General features: G+C 43.6%; 2 protein-coding genes across 2 annotated transcripts in view; one reads left to right on the plus strand and one right to left on the minus strand.

Annotated features, from left to right (window-relative positions):
* Window positions 1-16017, minus strand: part of T265_02540 (hypothetical protein) — a gene marked incomplete at both ends in the record, with an annotated part of 75164 nt that overhangs the window by 24646 nt on the left and 34501 nt on the right. The window contains 2 exons of the mRNA XM_009166803.1: window positions 2634-3491; window positions 4678-5261. Of these exons, the coding sequence (XP_009165067.1) occupies window positions 2634-3491; window positions 4678-5261 (1442 nt within the window). The remainder of the gene's footprint in view (window positions 1-2633; window positions 3492-4677; window positions 5262-16017) is intronic.
* Window positions 1-16017, plus strand: part of T265_02541 (hypothetical protein) — a gene marked incomplete at both ends in the record, with an annotated part of 44762 nt that overhangs the window by 16173 nt on the left and 12572 nt on the right. The gene's annotated exons all lie outside the window — the stretch shown is intronic.

Raw genomic sequence — 16017 nt, forward strand, 5'->3', positions numbered from 1 at the left:
CTTGGCGGTCCACAGAGTCAAAGGCAGCTTTCAAATGAGTGTTTCGTCAAATTTGGTATCAAGTAGAACATAAGGTTGACGGAAACCCAGGGACTGCGCCTACCTGATGAACCCCAAAAAGGTCGAAACGGTCGTAGGCCTGTCGACGGATTTTCAGCAACCTTATGAGTAGTACATTACGGTCCAATCGTCCCTTTAAAGGAGGGGAAAAAGATTTGAGGATCATCGTGTGAAAAGAAATAGTCCAGTAAGTCGGAAGAGAATCCCATCTAAGAAGCTGAAATCTGGAGAGTCGGTCCAAACTAAACCACGTGATAAGATTTCAGTGATCTAATTTTGGTAGTGCTATACCCTGTCTAGATGTGAGCTAACCATACTGCTGTTTAGCAGTATATGGTAAAGTGCTCAACAAATAACCGGGAAGTTATGAGTTTGATCCTTTCCTGAAATTCGTGAGGTAGGCACTGTTGATGATTCATGACAGTTGTACAGCGCTTCTCAGTTTTTCAGAATAGAACGGTTTCACTTGTACGAAGAAATCTTCCCTATTGAAAGCTTGTGATGACACCAAAACAACCGAGAATAAGAAATTCCCCACGCCAGTGTTTTGAGCAATTGAAATTGAAGACAATCTGACCGAAAACAAGCCATATTTGAACTAAATTAGTTTGCTAAGTGCTTTTTCAAAGTATAGTTGATGTACTCCTGGCGTGCATGTGTGATAAATAACATGTCTCAGCCGATTTGTCTGGAGACAATGGAGGCAACTTACACACTGTATACTTTGTCTGGTTAGGAGACAGATTAATGGGTTGAACCGTGACGCAGAGCGGAGAGAGGAAGGCTAGCGTAAGTCGCAGCTTTTTTTCGAAAATTTTGCGGAAGCAGATCCGAACTAGTAGAACAGAGTGTGGATGAAAGCGCGAACGTTGACATATGGGCAACGAGAAATTCGGACACAAGGTTTGTGTGTGTGTGTGTGTGTGCGGGCCTGTACTTGTGTGTGATTTATTCGAATCTAGGGCCGGCGATACATCTTCGTTGAAATGAGGTAGGAAGGACTTTGATTAATGTCCCAGACCAGGTGATGAGTCAACACGGTCCATTGTACATGATTGGTTTTATTCTGCCCCGGCTGCCACTACATGAAGTTATGATTTGGCAGATACACATCACAACGAACAGTCGGACAGTAAAACAAAGCCCTGACATTGTTCTGTTGACAACTCGGCGACCAATCCGGTGCGTCAGGCTACGAAATCGGAACTGGAATCAACTAAGAAACCATCCGGAACCAAAAGGTTAGAGATAACTTGAAGGTAGTTCACGCAGTCAATAGGAAAATGTATACTACAAGGAAACTCCGCTGTGTGCAACACGTGTCAGTACAATAGTAATTCTATCTCGGAGAAAACAACCCCAGAGAAAGTCCTTACACGAGACAACGATCTTCTTTTATGCCCACTAGGAAACAGCCTGTACGAGAGAAAGCTCGACGAGAGATTAGCTTGCAAAAATAACACACACAAGGAACTATTCTCGTAACACACAATTTATGTAAATAATCCATATGATCTGTGGACCTTACTGTTCAACTGGTTAGCTAGATGGCAACTACAGAACCCAACGACAGTTCTTTCCCGGAACCAACCACTGAGTGAAAAGAACATCCGTACCTATCCCAGTTTTATCGAGTCGTGCTAGACCAGTCACGACCGACCATGAATTGTTTTGTTGATGGTACGTAATGTCCTCTAATGCGTGTTCGGTCTAAGGAATAGCCAGTGTACCTCCAACCACAGTGTGCCTGGATGAATTGAATATACACACTCTGGTCCCAAGGCGTACATGACAAAGTTCCACGTATACCAGCCTTGTCCATGTCTAGCTCATGACGATTCTTGAACAGAGTTTGACAAGAGTGATAAGTTGGTGGTTGATCAGATGAAAGTTAATTTGTTCGCCGATCTTGGTAATTGGCTTGCAAACGTCTCGTCCCGTCTCCTCGACTGGAGACAGATCAAACATCAGTAAACACACCCGAGCTATCTATATTTCTACAAATTGACAGGGCGATAAGTTGCACACGAAGTCTTTACTACCGTCACAATAGGATACAGCAACAGGTCGTGCATATTGTTTCTATATCATACCCATTTCTTTCACTGTTTTCAGGGCACAGATGAACTGAATCAAACGAATTAACATTGAAAACTAGTTTCCCTGCTTTTGGATCTGCTAATCCTGCAGCTGTATTGTTCATTAGAGCCAGTACAATAACCCATTCTGATGTATTGGCATCTTCTCAGCATTCCACGAATCTGAGAATGTAATTCATCAGATGCAGTATATTACTACAATAACTTAACAGATGATAGCAGACGATAAAAATGTCTTCAGCATGGTGTTGGTCTAGACACGTCAATCCCTACGAATATACCTCCACACGACAACACACTGCTTCGTCACGCAGATCATCCGTACAACGAAGCGGGTCAATCGATGGGGGTTTTGACAAATCGTTCAGGAATGTGTTGACCAGCCAGAGTAAGAAAGTGGCGTTTTAAATCTTAAATTGCCTTAAGGTTGGCACGAAACCCACCAGAAGGATTTTATTAGATAATCTAACTTACGTGCACAATAACAGTGGCTGTGGCCGTCATCGTTCGGAACCCCACGTCACCCAGGTTAGCATGACGCGCGATGGGATTGTAGGCAATTATTTGAAATCGATGTTGGCTCCGTTGCTCATAGTCCAGTGGTCGATATAGATAGATACTTCCAGTGTCAACGTTCAAGCGAAACCAGTAACTCGGATGAGTTACAGATGGGTCCAGTTGCCCGGAGAGCGAATTCACAATGGCATTGTTACCCAAGTGTTCGGTGGTTTGATTCTTGGTAGCAATGGCTGTTTCCCAGTTTGCCGCATCAAGCCAATCGTATCGAATAACACCATTCGGACCTTCATCGGCATCTGTGGCGCGAAGTTGGACAATTTCCTTTCCAACCACTCCCTCGTTCACGGTAACCTCATAGACATTGTGAGCGAACTTGGGAGCGTGATCGTTTGTATCCAAAATGCGGACTTGTAACAGAAGAGTTCCAGTGCGGGGAGGATTCCCACCATCGATTGCAAGAATCCGATAATTGTACTGAGCAACATTCTCACGATCCAGTGGCTGAGTCAGTTCAAGTTCCAGTCCTACAATAGGCGACGAAGTCAACTTTTCTGAATTATAAGGGTCGGACGTTTCTCCAAGATCTCGGATGATATTCAACTTAAAAGGATTTCCTTCGATACGATGTGACATAGGATCAGTTGGAGAATCCGATTGATGCAATTCGTAAGTTTGTACTTGAAACGGAGGTGCGTCAATATCTTCGGCGAGTGGTAATCGCACTCGGTGACCGACAGGTGAAGACTCCGAGATGTTAATCATATGACCCAAAGGATCCATGTATCCACCAGGATTTCGAGTTGTGCCGGGCAGCTTTTCACAATTAAGAGATAAAAACACATGAGAACTGAGTCATATCGTCCCCAGTAGTTTTGAAATACAAAAAGTACTCCCGTGCCAAGTGCTTCCAACCTACTGACCCCTAAAAAACCGTAGTCCTGCAATTTCATTGCAAATGGTTTGTTGATCGAGTCACTAATGACATGATGTTGATAAAATTGTACAAAGTATCGTATTCAGGACCAGAAATTGATTGTGACAAGAGGCATTCACAGAGATGTCTCTACATTCGGGATAAACAGGATAGCCCATAATCGGGATAGACTGATGCCTTCCGATAGGAGTAACCAACCAACAGCCTCCAATCTTCAAAGCAAGAAATTGTTTGCCACTAATCCAGTATCAGGTTCACCACATATCTACAGGATGTCAATAAGTGCAAACCATTGGATCCCATTGGATCACACCGTTGCTCAGTATCATCCATCAGAACCCTGCGTCATCCATGGGGTCCTATACCCTCGACCCTAATAATCCCATTCCAGGATTTGAAGAGGTTAAATACATAATCATTAAAAAAACCTCTGGATGCCTACCAAGTAAACTAATTACGCGGAAGCAGATGCATCACCTGAGACAGAGCATGTATGAAGCGAAGTTCAGCATCTGAACCGGATAGTTTGAACAAAACGACAGCACATTGTGAAAACCTCAACGATGATGTGATCGCACGGCAACAGTTGAGTTGATCATCACCTACAAGAGCAACCCTCGTTCATCTGTGTTTGTACGTACGTTTCTGAAACTTATGCTTACTGATAAACACGTCCCGATCAGTGGTATGGTCGTTTGGTGATTCTTCCTACTCTAACAGGGAAAGTCGTACTGGCCAAAGAACTATTTGCATCCTCAATCAAGAAAACTGCACCTTGGATGCGGTTTTGGTTGCAAAACACAGGAGACCGACTTCGACACGAAAACTTCGGCCCCATTGGAAGAGGGTAATAGAAGAAGGGTCGTGGAAGGAGGGAAACCTGCACTATTTTCTCCAAATGAGTACAACCATCACACTAGTTTTATGAGATTGTGGAAGAGAACCAGGTTCTTAGAAGTTTCCCCTGTGCTTCATTTTTGAAACTACCACTGCAAAGCATCACACCGGAAAGTTAGATGAAGTTGGCCATCTAGTGTTTGGTCAAAAGTTGCTATCCAAACTTACCTTGAAAACCGGAATATGGTCATTTTCCTCAATGATAATAACGGTAACATCGTGAATATCAGGTTTCTGTCCAGGTGAAGATACAACCGAAACACTCAGATTAAATGTGCATGTGTGCTGTGATGCGTGGTCGGAGGAAAGTCCCGGATGACTGAAGTCAGTTGCGGTTGAGTACGTCAAAGTTGAACGTGTGTTGACACAACACAATTCCGCTTCAGCACAAAGCAAGTCACGGTCGATTAGACGAACACTGCTCAGCTGACCAGTACGATTGTCAACCGTGAAGTAGTTGCTCGCCTTTGATTGTAGTAACGAGTACGTCAGCTGATTACCCATAAGACCAGGGAGTATTCGCCCAGGGATCAATATGCCTTTGGATGTGTTGTCACGCAGACGAATGGTACTGGCAGGAATCGATTGGGTTTTGGGAGCAAAAATCAGTAATGCAAGAAGTGCGAGCATTCGAAACTCTGAAGTCCGCAAATTATGCTGACCGCTAGTACTTGTCAAGAAATATGCACAACGGGCTTCGCCGAGATTAGAATTCGAAACTGGTTGATTGAATTGTGCCAGAAATCGGTAGACTTCCAATGAAGCACACGTCAACCATCACCTTATCATAACCACAGAAAAGACCACCTACAAGAGGAGAGAACGAATTGTTTTAGATTGCCATAAAAGTGTTTCAAAGAAACAGATTCAATCAAGGTGAAAAGTTCACAATTTTCCATCATCGTGTATCACAAGGATTTCAATGACGACAAGAAGGGCAGTTCTGCATACTACAGATACAATCCCAACCTATTCGCTCAGCTGTAGCACGTTTTCGGTGCCTAACTGCCACGCCACCCGAGGGAAACACGAGGGCTGGGATACTGCCAGGTTGCCCAAGCCTAGACAGGGGAGGCCGAGAGGCGGAGGTCGGGTTCGAACCACGGACCGGTCGGTCAGTAAATCCGCGCTCTAACCACTTGGGCCACCTCGCATCCTACCAACCAATTAGAGTTTAGTAAATTCATATCGGCACGAAGGAAACTGTATTTGAGATTAATTATAGGTATATTGTACTGTCTCCTGTCGAAGATGCAACGTAATCTAGACAAACTGATGTTTAAGGCTCCTTGTTCTCTACATAGAGGCTAGTCGAAGTAATCCTCCAGAACAAGACCCTTCCAAATAAAAAGCCACTCACTCAAGGACTCTAACGCCATTTTCTACGGACCCGACAAGACGCCACTCTACCACAGTCCAAATATCTCCTTCCCCAACCAGGATCGCTCTTTGGTGAGGGCCAAAAGTATTCGCAGCATTTGATAATGAAAGCCCAAAAGGGTTTGGGGGTTACGCTCGGTAGGGAGGTAACAATCAGTTTGGATAGTGCGGTCGGAGTCACAGCATTGACAGGTCGACCCTGCGATAACTAGTGCGGTCGAATACGACCACATGTCTGAGCAGAAACACTCGACAATGAAACAGCCAAATGCCGCACAACAATCGAATAAGCAAATAACTTTTTCTACGACAGATTTTAAAAATGATGAGGCACCCGCTCGACATGATTAGACGTAAGCTGGTTTCTGTGTGAATTTCACAAATCAAGTATAATTTCTCCGAGTTTGTTACACAACCAAGCAGAAGCAGTGTAAAAACTAAGGAAACTAATAGGTGCTTGAGGATGCTGAAAATTCTCCCGTTGCATTCTTCAACTTAGAAGCTGAGTTGTGTAAATTTTCATGCCTATGTTAATCTATCACGGAGAGATTTGGTATGCATCTACACGAAGCTGTGATAAGATATGTTAAACACGTTCCACGTAGAACGAACCACAATTCCAAAGCGAACTTGACAGAATGCGACAGAAAACGGATGTACAGGATATGCGCAACTGGCGGCGGTTCTATACTGACATGCTTTGACTCTGAAAATAAGCCGTTAAATCCGTGAACGTGTGTAACAGTAGCAATTTAACCCGTTTGCGTCACTATAGATATTTGACATTCCTTCATGAAAATGACAATTCCAAAAAATCCCATGAACGCAATGCGGTAAAAATGGAAAACGCGAGCGTGACGGCATGACAACTGTTGCACTTCATCAGCATATTGACGAAATCTACCTCACGGTTGTGTTTTCCGAAACCTTGAAGATTATAAGGTGGCTTCTATATTGTGCTAGCGAACTGAGTTGTTTATCTTGGCCTTATAGTTACCTTCCAAAAACTGAAGAAGGGATTGTTCTGGTTTTAACTGGGTAAATACCGAATCATGAGATCACTGGTAACTTACACCTGACATTGAAGCAAAACTATCTAGACATAGCCAAACGAAAGTACCAGCACTGTTGGTGTACAAACCAGCCAGTCAGTTGATTTGAAAGTTGAGTAGCCAAACTCCTCCAGAAACTCTTATATTCCCGTGATAGAGAAAAATTTTAGGCTAATAGTTCATATACATTCTCGCGATGGAAATATAATACAGGAGCTTCTCATTCTCGAATATAAACCTTTATTTTCATGGTTGTCATATCAACTAGTGCATGGGTTAAGTAACATCTCTGATCGGTAATCGCAAAACAACCTCACGGCCTCATCTTCATGAACGAAGAATTCATTCCGCAGTACGTGTTTGATTCTTTGAATCTCCCACCACCGCTAGCTTGATATGCAAATGAGCTATAAAAACAGTACACAAACAAACTGAATTCAAGTAAGATAAGAATATGGTTGAAATTCTGGGAATTCGTCCGCCAGAACGAAAACGGTATCGGACTGACCAGTCTTACCCACACTACTTGAGTAACGACACAACCAAACCATAGGGAGTATTTGTGCTATGCGTTCACTCAGATTTGTTTCGAATCTTCCAGTCACATCAATTCGACAGGCAAATGAATTAATTATAAATACAACGAATGCCCAATTGTTTTCACCTTGAAGCCAAACGCCACTCAAGCGTTTGTGCTACTAATTTTTCTTGTCTGACTTAACTTGGGAAAACAGGATTGAGAGGTGAACTGGGATTGAAGAATGTATAATACATGCTACAGCGAATGGATTAGTTTCGTAGCAGTTTACCCCTAGTGATAAACACTAGGTTCATGAAGTGATCGGGCGAGTGAGCTAAATTCGATGATTCGTGTTGCACTGCTACACACGAGGCTGCTCCATGCCATCCATATCGGGCTGAGACTAAGGATAACTTTGATTCAACTCCCATTAGTTGCAATGGTTTAGCCCATGCTTTATCACAACTAAAAGTTGAGGAAAATGATATCTCGTGCGAGCTTACCGTACATGGCATACACCGCCGCACAGCACTGCACGTGCACATGCGGACAGACGGAATAACCTGTGAATTGAGAAAAAATGTTCTCCAGCCTGCCATCTTTGCTGGACACATGGCAGTTCCCACACAATGAGAGCCGAAACTTTTAGTTTGTGGATAGTTTGGAATTGTGATTTTTTTCGATTGAAAAATATATTTCTTCTAAAAAACATGAAGCAAACAATAAAAATAACCATTGATTTCTCAGGAATATCACGGTGTTTTGCCGAGCTAACGACTAAGCCGTTCTGCACGCATGGGCGCGGCTTACAGGTTGTGTTTATATTTGGCAAATTCTCAAATATCACAAGCTAAACTCACCAGAAAAGCCACAGGTGTTCGCTAATAACGGAAAAATATGTAGCCGACGATACATGTACACATATTTGAGCATTATTCACCGATGCAGCAGAACGGAAACCCCCAGGGACTGGAGGGAGCGCGGAATGGGTGTACAGCTCTGCAACGGCCTCCCACTCCCTCCCCTCGCCCTGGCTCACCCAATCAAACCACCCCAACTAAACAAACCGGTCAAAAACAGCGTACGATGAACACGAGAGCGTTTGGCGCCAAGCTATTTTGTATTTTGTATAATGAAGTGAGATAAATTGGATTGGCATGAGAAGTCGCCTAATCAAATTAGACAGACAAACTGCCAGAAGGGAATGGATGATGAACGTTGGATACGCACCTGCACATAGCGGTAGGCGTTAACTCGGAAATGCGCTAGCTCGCTCGCCTGAGATCATGCTTATTGTTTTTTTTTATTTTACGGCAAACCGAGCTATTGTTTGGAAGAAGCTGTGCGAACAGAAATAATCTGGACCATGTGTTTTGAGTTAGTTGGTTCGAACGGCGCCGGTTGCGAATAGGGTTGGGTATAATAATGTCGACTGCAAGATAGTATGGGGTGATATTAGAGGATTCCGAGCATTTAAGTGGGCAAGACTCACAAGGAAAATCTTCTAAGAGAGTGGATTATTGGCCGATTCATTCATCAATCGAAAAGTCGGCCCGGGATACTGTATCAGCACACCCACTCTGAAAATGCCAGACGACGAAGGTATGTTTATTAAAGCGCAAAAACATCGAAGTTTTCCAACGCGAACGGTTGTAGATGCTAATGAGAATCAAGAAGAACAGATATAAACTATGCTAGTTTCAGATCCATTGAATCAACCATTCATGGATAAAAACCGCTGCGATGTACCCGCCAGGGATCTGACCTTAAAATCCCCTTTCCCTCATAAAAATCCAATACAATCGAATGTGTCCGACCATTCATTGAGCACAGTACAGTGCTCGCGATAGACAGAGCACTAACTTATACCTTGACCGATGAACCACTCAAGCGCATCAGGCGCGAACGCAGTGCACAGGTTGTAGACGGCTTTTGCTCTAGAGGAGGTTTTAAAATCATTTATTAATGATAGTCTCCACGTGATTTTTCCAACTGCAAACTACAATCAGCCGATTTGAGTTTTAAAAAGTTATGCGACTACCACAGTTTCCAAAATGCAACGATATATTAGGATGCTTAACTCGCCGAGTTACAGGTACAAGCATCCAAAGAAGAAAACACCAACCTTTAGCTTGTCCTTCAGCAATGCTATTGCGATCAACATCAGCGACGGCATCGGGTTCGCACTGAAATCATGACATGACAACAAACCAGTGTGCTTGTATAGTGGCGAGGTGTTCTGCCACTGCTCCCGTTCTGATAGACAGGAACAACGAGGTAGCTCAAAATCGAACCAGGCGAAACTCAGACATAAATACGATGCGATTGGATAAAGGTCCAGAACCGGAGACCGAACATCCCAAGAGAGAAATTAATGAACAAGCAGGAGGATATCTCTATGAGAAGGGTAGTCAAATCAAAAGACATCAATCTGATAAAGCCGAACAACTGAAATAGGTCTTAAATGGACCTTACAGTAGTTAGCCGCGTGGTAGACAGGGGAACAGATGAAAGCTTTATTAGGGGAGCTAGTTGATAAGAATTCTTGAGAATATCGAACCATCCTCTGATAAATTGGCAAAACTAAAACTCCGCGACTTAAAGCTCCAGGACCTTGTCCTGCTGCCTTTTAAGCAGGTTGTCAATTTTTCCATCATTCTGGGTCAAACCGTCTGAGCGCAGTTGTAATTCATACGTAATAAGGAATGTTTCTTCATCAGACTGTTCGACTGCGTTGGCCTCCGTTAGCACGTCACTCGAATCACACATTTGTCGTATTGATTTAGGTTCCTGCTTCGCTGTGACCCACACGTCGCGTACGTGAGTGTGAGCAGTTGAATGAGGGCAACTAGCGGGCATGTGGTGGTTCAACTGACGACTACCTGGTGAAGACAGTTGGGATGCGTCTGACTGCACAAAACAACCAGATTTGGGAGAAGATGAACTCTACGGATGTGAGAAATCGCTAAGCCTGTACGTGAATAAAAACGGATAATGGTAGAACGAGATAGGGGCATTTTCCGCTCCTATTAGGAGGCGGGTGTGAAGTGACCAAAAGCGTCTACCGCGGTGTGGTCCCTTCGGTGGAGTTTTGCCGTAGAATTGTCCTAAGTGTCTAAAGTGTGACTTTTGTTTTTCCCCTGACATTGCCTAAACACTACCCAACTCTGCAAGGGAAGAACATGGGCCCAATGCGAATTATTTTCCAGGTTATGATTGCGCTAAAACTCTGCACGGTTCCCGGAGACATCGTGCTAGCCTAGGACTGTGTAGTCCGATGTGAACGGGCTTTGTAAGTGCAAGTCAACTCAGTTTTCTCATCACTATATCAATGAGCGCCTTGATTTCTATGTCTTACAAGCACATGGCCAAACATTTTAAAGGAATATTAATTAAGATCTTCTAAAACAGTCAACAACACACCCCCAACTCAATAAACACAACATGCTAGGTGCACAAAGCTTTCCCTAAATCAATTCATTATTTTGACAGTCCTGTTGATCAAAAGGGACAGGTCAGAGTTGACGAGGTACCATCACAACCAGTCATGTGGCAGACTGCCTATGTGTAAGACAGGATAGGTGAGGGGACCACTTCTAGATCAGTGGCAATAGGACAGTCTATCACTCAACCATCATTATTCTTCAATTGTTAGCAAGATATGCGTCAAACGACTAAGATCTTGATAGGTAACGGTCTTATTTATCAGAGAACAACCAATGGTAAGATAGATGACTTATTTGACCAACTTGTGCTCAGTCGACTATCCTGACCAATTCCTAAACATGAAACGGCATTTTTCAGAAGGGAACAAGATTGAATTAATGTCCTCGGAGGGATGGTTGTTATCCTGATAAAGTACAATCCACCGCTAAAACGACCATGAAAGGAAATTTCTCATGATTATGTTTGTTATCACCGGCTCCAATCTAATCGGTGCTTGCATCTGATAAAGTTCCTTCATTTACAACAGTATATCTATAAATGTAAACGAAGCATAATCCCGAAAGCGCATTCCTGGTCTTCATGAGCGATGGTACCATCTGAGAAACAAACAACTACTCAGCTTGGGACTCCATCAATAACCCTCTTGGGATCCACAATTATCAGTTTTCTAGCCCTTAACTGCCACATGAAAGCAGATTACGAGGACGGTGGCCAGCGGCCAGTCTAAAGGTGGCCCTAGGCACAGTCATTGAAACGGTCTTATCCCACTTGACAACCCAGCTTTGCTCACATAACCACTCCAAATCAGAAAAGGAATTCAGAGGCACGTGGTCGGAGTAGGCCATGATAACGGCGTGGTGTGGGCCAAGTATATTCAATTTGAGGCGGCTCTCGCTTGCCATCTCTGAAAGATATCCATCTCATCACCCAGCAGGCGTTCCGTCGGTGGCTACGGAACATTTGAAATTGCAAAAGTTAAGGTGGAACACCCTGTGCCTCGTCCGTACGAATCTAACACAAATATTCCAAAAGTAAAGTTAGGTCGATGGTGTGTTTCTCAGTCGATCTCAACTTTCGAGGTAGCAGAGACCAATATTCCCCAGGACAAGCTATGGCCGCTGGTGACACCAGTTGTTCACGAATTGCTTAATCGATTACAATTTTTTCGGGAATAAAAGAGATTGGTGGTTCAGAAGATCGTAAAAAAATCCTAGCAAGCCGTTATCTCTACAGCTTGTCCATCAGTCAAGTGAAGTCATTTTTGGTCATTCTGTGCTTTGTGAGCCAGCGGATTATGAATTTTCCCTCTCAACCACTGGCGTCATTAAAGCGCACGTGGTTATCCTCGGATGTTTGAGGTTCCAGATTAATCAATCCATCCTCAAAGTATACTCAACAAGACTGGATCGTTTTTAGGCTCAAATACACGAAAGTCCCACTTAAAGTTGGGACCCGATTATAGTAGGCTCGGATGTGTGATCAATAAGCCGAAATGTACGCCTTTTGAAGGTATGCAGTGATGCAACTTTGTAGCCAAATTGCGAATTCGGTACGATCTTCAGAGCCCAATTGACGAAGGGTCCAGTTAATGTGTACGCGGAAGCTGTACCGCAGGCCGTTCATGTGAACAAGATGAACCTTCATTAAAACGAGTACAGTCAGGATAACTCTAGCAATCTAATCCACAAAGTAAACCCGAGAATTGTTGCGACAGCATTACCATTTCATGAGAAATCTTTTCACCTTACCGCCACATAGCTAACCCAACTTGCTGACAGACAAACGCCGCATCGTTCATGCGCATTCGGATTTTTCCAAATGGATGGGCCAAAAACAAGCACACTGTGAAACGACATTCACGCCGACTGGTAGTGTTCGCAAAGGACGAACATGCTGCACATAACCGAAGTGCTTTTTCTCCACAGTTGTCGAAAACAAACACCCGGGTGTCAAAGTGTCACGATGCTCACAGCTATACTCCTTACAATATGCGAAGGCCACAAAGCGGCCAGATGACATTAGGAGCATGCTGCGCGAGTGGGCCATGTTTTGCTGTGGTGGAGTTCACGTGACTTGAACAGCTGTCCATGCTTGTGTTCGAGTGCCTGCATGTTTGCCGGAAATCAGTTAACGACACAGTCATCTCGAAAAAGCAGAGCCACAATCTGCGTCAAGGTGACCAGCACTTTCTATGGAAACTCCCAATTTGCAACATACAAAGCACATTTTCTTCTATACATGGTGCGGCAAAACATCCATCCACTACCAGAAGGTTAGTTATGGATGTTAGATAGACAATCATTCGGACCAATAAGCCCGGGTTTTACGGGAAAGCCCTTGAAAGGAATGCAATAGACAAAGCGGTTTCCTCAAAATGGTCTTGGAGATTAAATACAGGAAAGTCAAAGTTTATATAGGGTCAAGATAAGTCTGAAAGCTATATCGGAAGCTCAAATGAAAGCAAACTCATAAATCGACATTCGGACGACGACAAATCCTATGGAACTGTGGCTTGCCTCTGATTGATGTTCAACACCTTCAACTGCTACTAGACATCCTAATTTTCCGTGAAAATCAACGACACCTCAATTCCGTATTCAGATTTAGCTTTTCTAATCTAAAACACGCAAGAGAAGCAGCTGCATCTCACTTGGCTCTGCGACCATCGGAACACGCGTATAAAGGCCACCGAGAAGGGCAAAAAACCTGACATGTCCTAATGGTGACCAGGTTTTCCAGACAGTGTGACAACACGGGAACAGAAGATTTGATTAGGTTTTTCAGACAGGAAACGAGAAGGTGACAGTTATCACAAACAACACAACGGACCATAGACTCTACTTTTCAGAACTAAAGTTTGGGTGGTGAAATTCTGCGGTAGACTCCACCATACAATAAAATTTCTCATTTAGCGTTAACACCAGGACGGCTGTGCAGCAATTTTTTCCACTGCAGCTCGTATTTCTATGGTGGTAGTTTTGAAACCATACAACTCAGGAGGGATTGTGTCTGTGAATTTCCATTCTAGAATGTTTGCAACAAGCATACAAAATTTCATCCTTATGTGCTGCTCAGGCTGAAGAACTCCCTGAAAAACCAACTGTGGCTAGTTCTGATTGAAACACACCCACGGATTGAAGTGATAGATAGCATACAGGTGCCAAGTAATAGATGAAAAAAGTACCCTTATTCGAAATAGTAGTAGCCTGATTTCGATAACTAAATAGCAGTTTCGATCCTAAACTTGTTAAATCATGAATTTCTGAGAAAAAATAGCGAAACATTGATTCATCCACACAACACAATCAATGCACTGAACACAGTGAATGGAGGAAAATGAGGGCAATCTAACGACACCAAGGATTTTGTCTCGTGGGTGTACACCTTTCCTGTATCTACGCTTATTTAGCCTCATCAGTTCTATGATAGAGGTCAAAATGTAGCCATCCAGAACGGTGCCCAACCAGTTGCTATGGTGACAAGGGCATGTGCGTTAGAGTGGTAATGCTTGTGGACGTCGGTATGGTATGAACAGATATTTCTAGGGTGAACTTCTGCACAATGCACCAACATGCTGATTGCGGGTATGGCAAAAATATTGTTACATAGTTCGAAGAGGACCCCGGTGAAAGTACCGTGCTTTCTATGATTTTGATGTGCAGATTCTGTGGCAAAAGATGTGTGTTTATTATTCGACTGGGCAAACATCATAAACGAGAGATTCAGGTGAGATTCCAGTAAGTCTCCCGTGAAAATCAAACTGTGGCGTGAATCAGTGTGCATTTTGGGCTCAAGTAGGTCAATGAAAATTCGAGGATTATGCCTAACTGACGAGCCGCAAGAAGGGTGAAACTGGTCATGGGTTGTCGAAGAGTTTTCTGAAGTCTTTTATGTAGTTTCATCCAAGCAGGTGTACTGCGATATCTCAAACGTCGGCCCAACTAAAACATGAGCTGGCACATACAGTTGAAGAATATCATGAACGAGAGATTCAGTTGAGTCCCCCGTGAAAGTCAAATTGATTCGCAAGTGAGTGCATTTCTCTAACCTCTGGTGTTCCTCTGTCTATTCAATGCATTATTAACCGAAAAAAAATGGGTGTGTTGAGGTTAAGGAAGCAACCTTACCCGCGTATAAAATGCGCTTCTACATCTAGCCGGGTTGTGAGCAGGCACTGGCACACAAACGTAACCAGACTGCATGCAACTAACAGCTTGTTCCAGTTAAAAGGTAGCCAGTTTTGAGATTTATATTTCAACAATTTCCCTCAACAAGATTGTACAACCTTGCATTGAGAACTGAGACAGGAAACAAGAACCATAGAGAGTACACTAAGCAGCTAGCGAAATCGTCTACCTGCAGACAATGAACAAACGTGTATGTGTGCTTCCGATTCGTAGCAGTGAGAGCAAAAGAGAGCATTAACTTTGTTTGTCTCGGGCGTAAGAAATTCGGCCGTTTGGGGGGCAGCGGAAATGACTGGCCATAAAATTTCCTCAAAATAACACGATTTTCTCTAGAAGCACGAAGCAAACATCAGTGCTCCCGTTCTCCACTCAGAGCATTCGGCCGACACACGTAAAGTTCCCAAAGACAAACTCTGACGGAGTTGGACTCAGTACAACACTTGCGGGGAGCAGCAACAGCACATGCTGATTGCAACCAAGACCAGGCACAAAACAAAGATTAGACCAGAGCTTGGACCGGATAGGCTGAACAATAGCGTTGAGGTAGGGGAAACAGATTAAGTCAACTCTGAAGGATGCTCACTGTACACAAACAAACACATACACACAACCTTGAAACGAAAGCCGGTTAATCGTTTGATTCTCAGTGGGACTGAACCCCAGTTTTCTGTTATCCTTTGCTCTGGCGCAATAACAAGCCCAATCGACGATCGAATCAAACCACGTTGCCAGCAACTGTGTCAGCAATGTGAGTAATAGCCGATTAGGTCGACCACAATACCGAATTTGGCAGTGCAGCAGGAAATGTAAAACAACTATGTAAATTGGCGACCGATCTCCCGTTGTCCTGATAAACACGGTTTTTTCATTCAAAATTGAGGATGTCCCAATAACGATGTCAGGGCGACCAAGTTATTCCGGC

The sequence above is a fragment of the Opisthorchis viverrini genome (genome assembly GCF_000715545.1).
Source record: "Opisthorchis viverrini unplaced genomic scaffold opera_v5_32, whole genome shotgun sequence".
NCBI classification, from domain to species: domain Eukaryota; kingdom Metazoa; phylum Platyhelminthes; class Trematoda; order Opisthorchiida; family Opisthorchiidae; genus Opisthorchis; species Opisthorchis viverrini.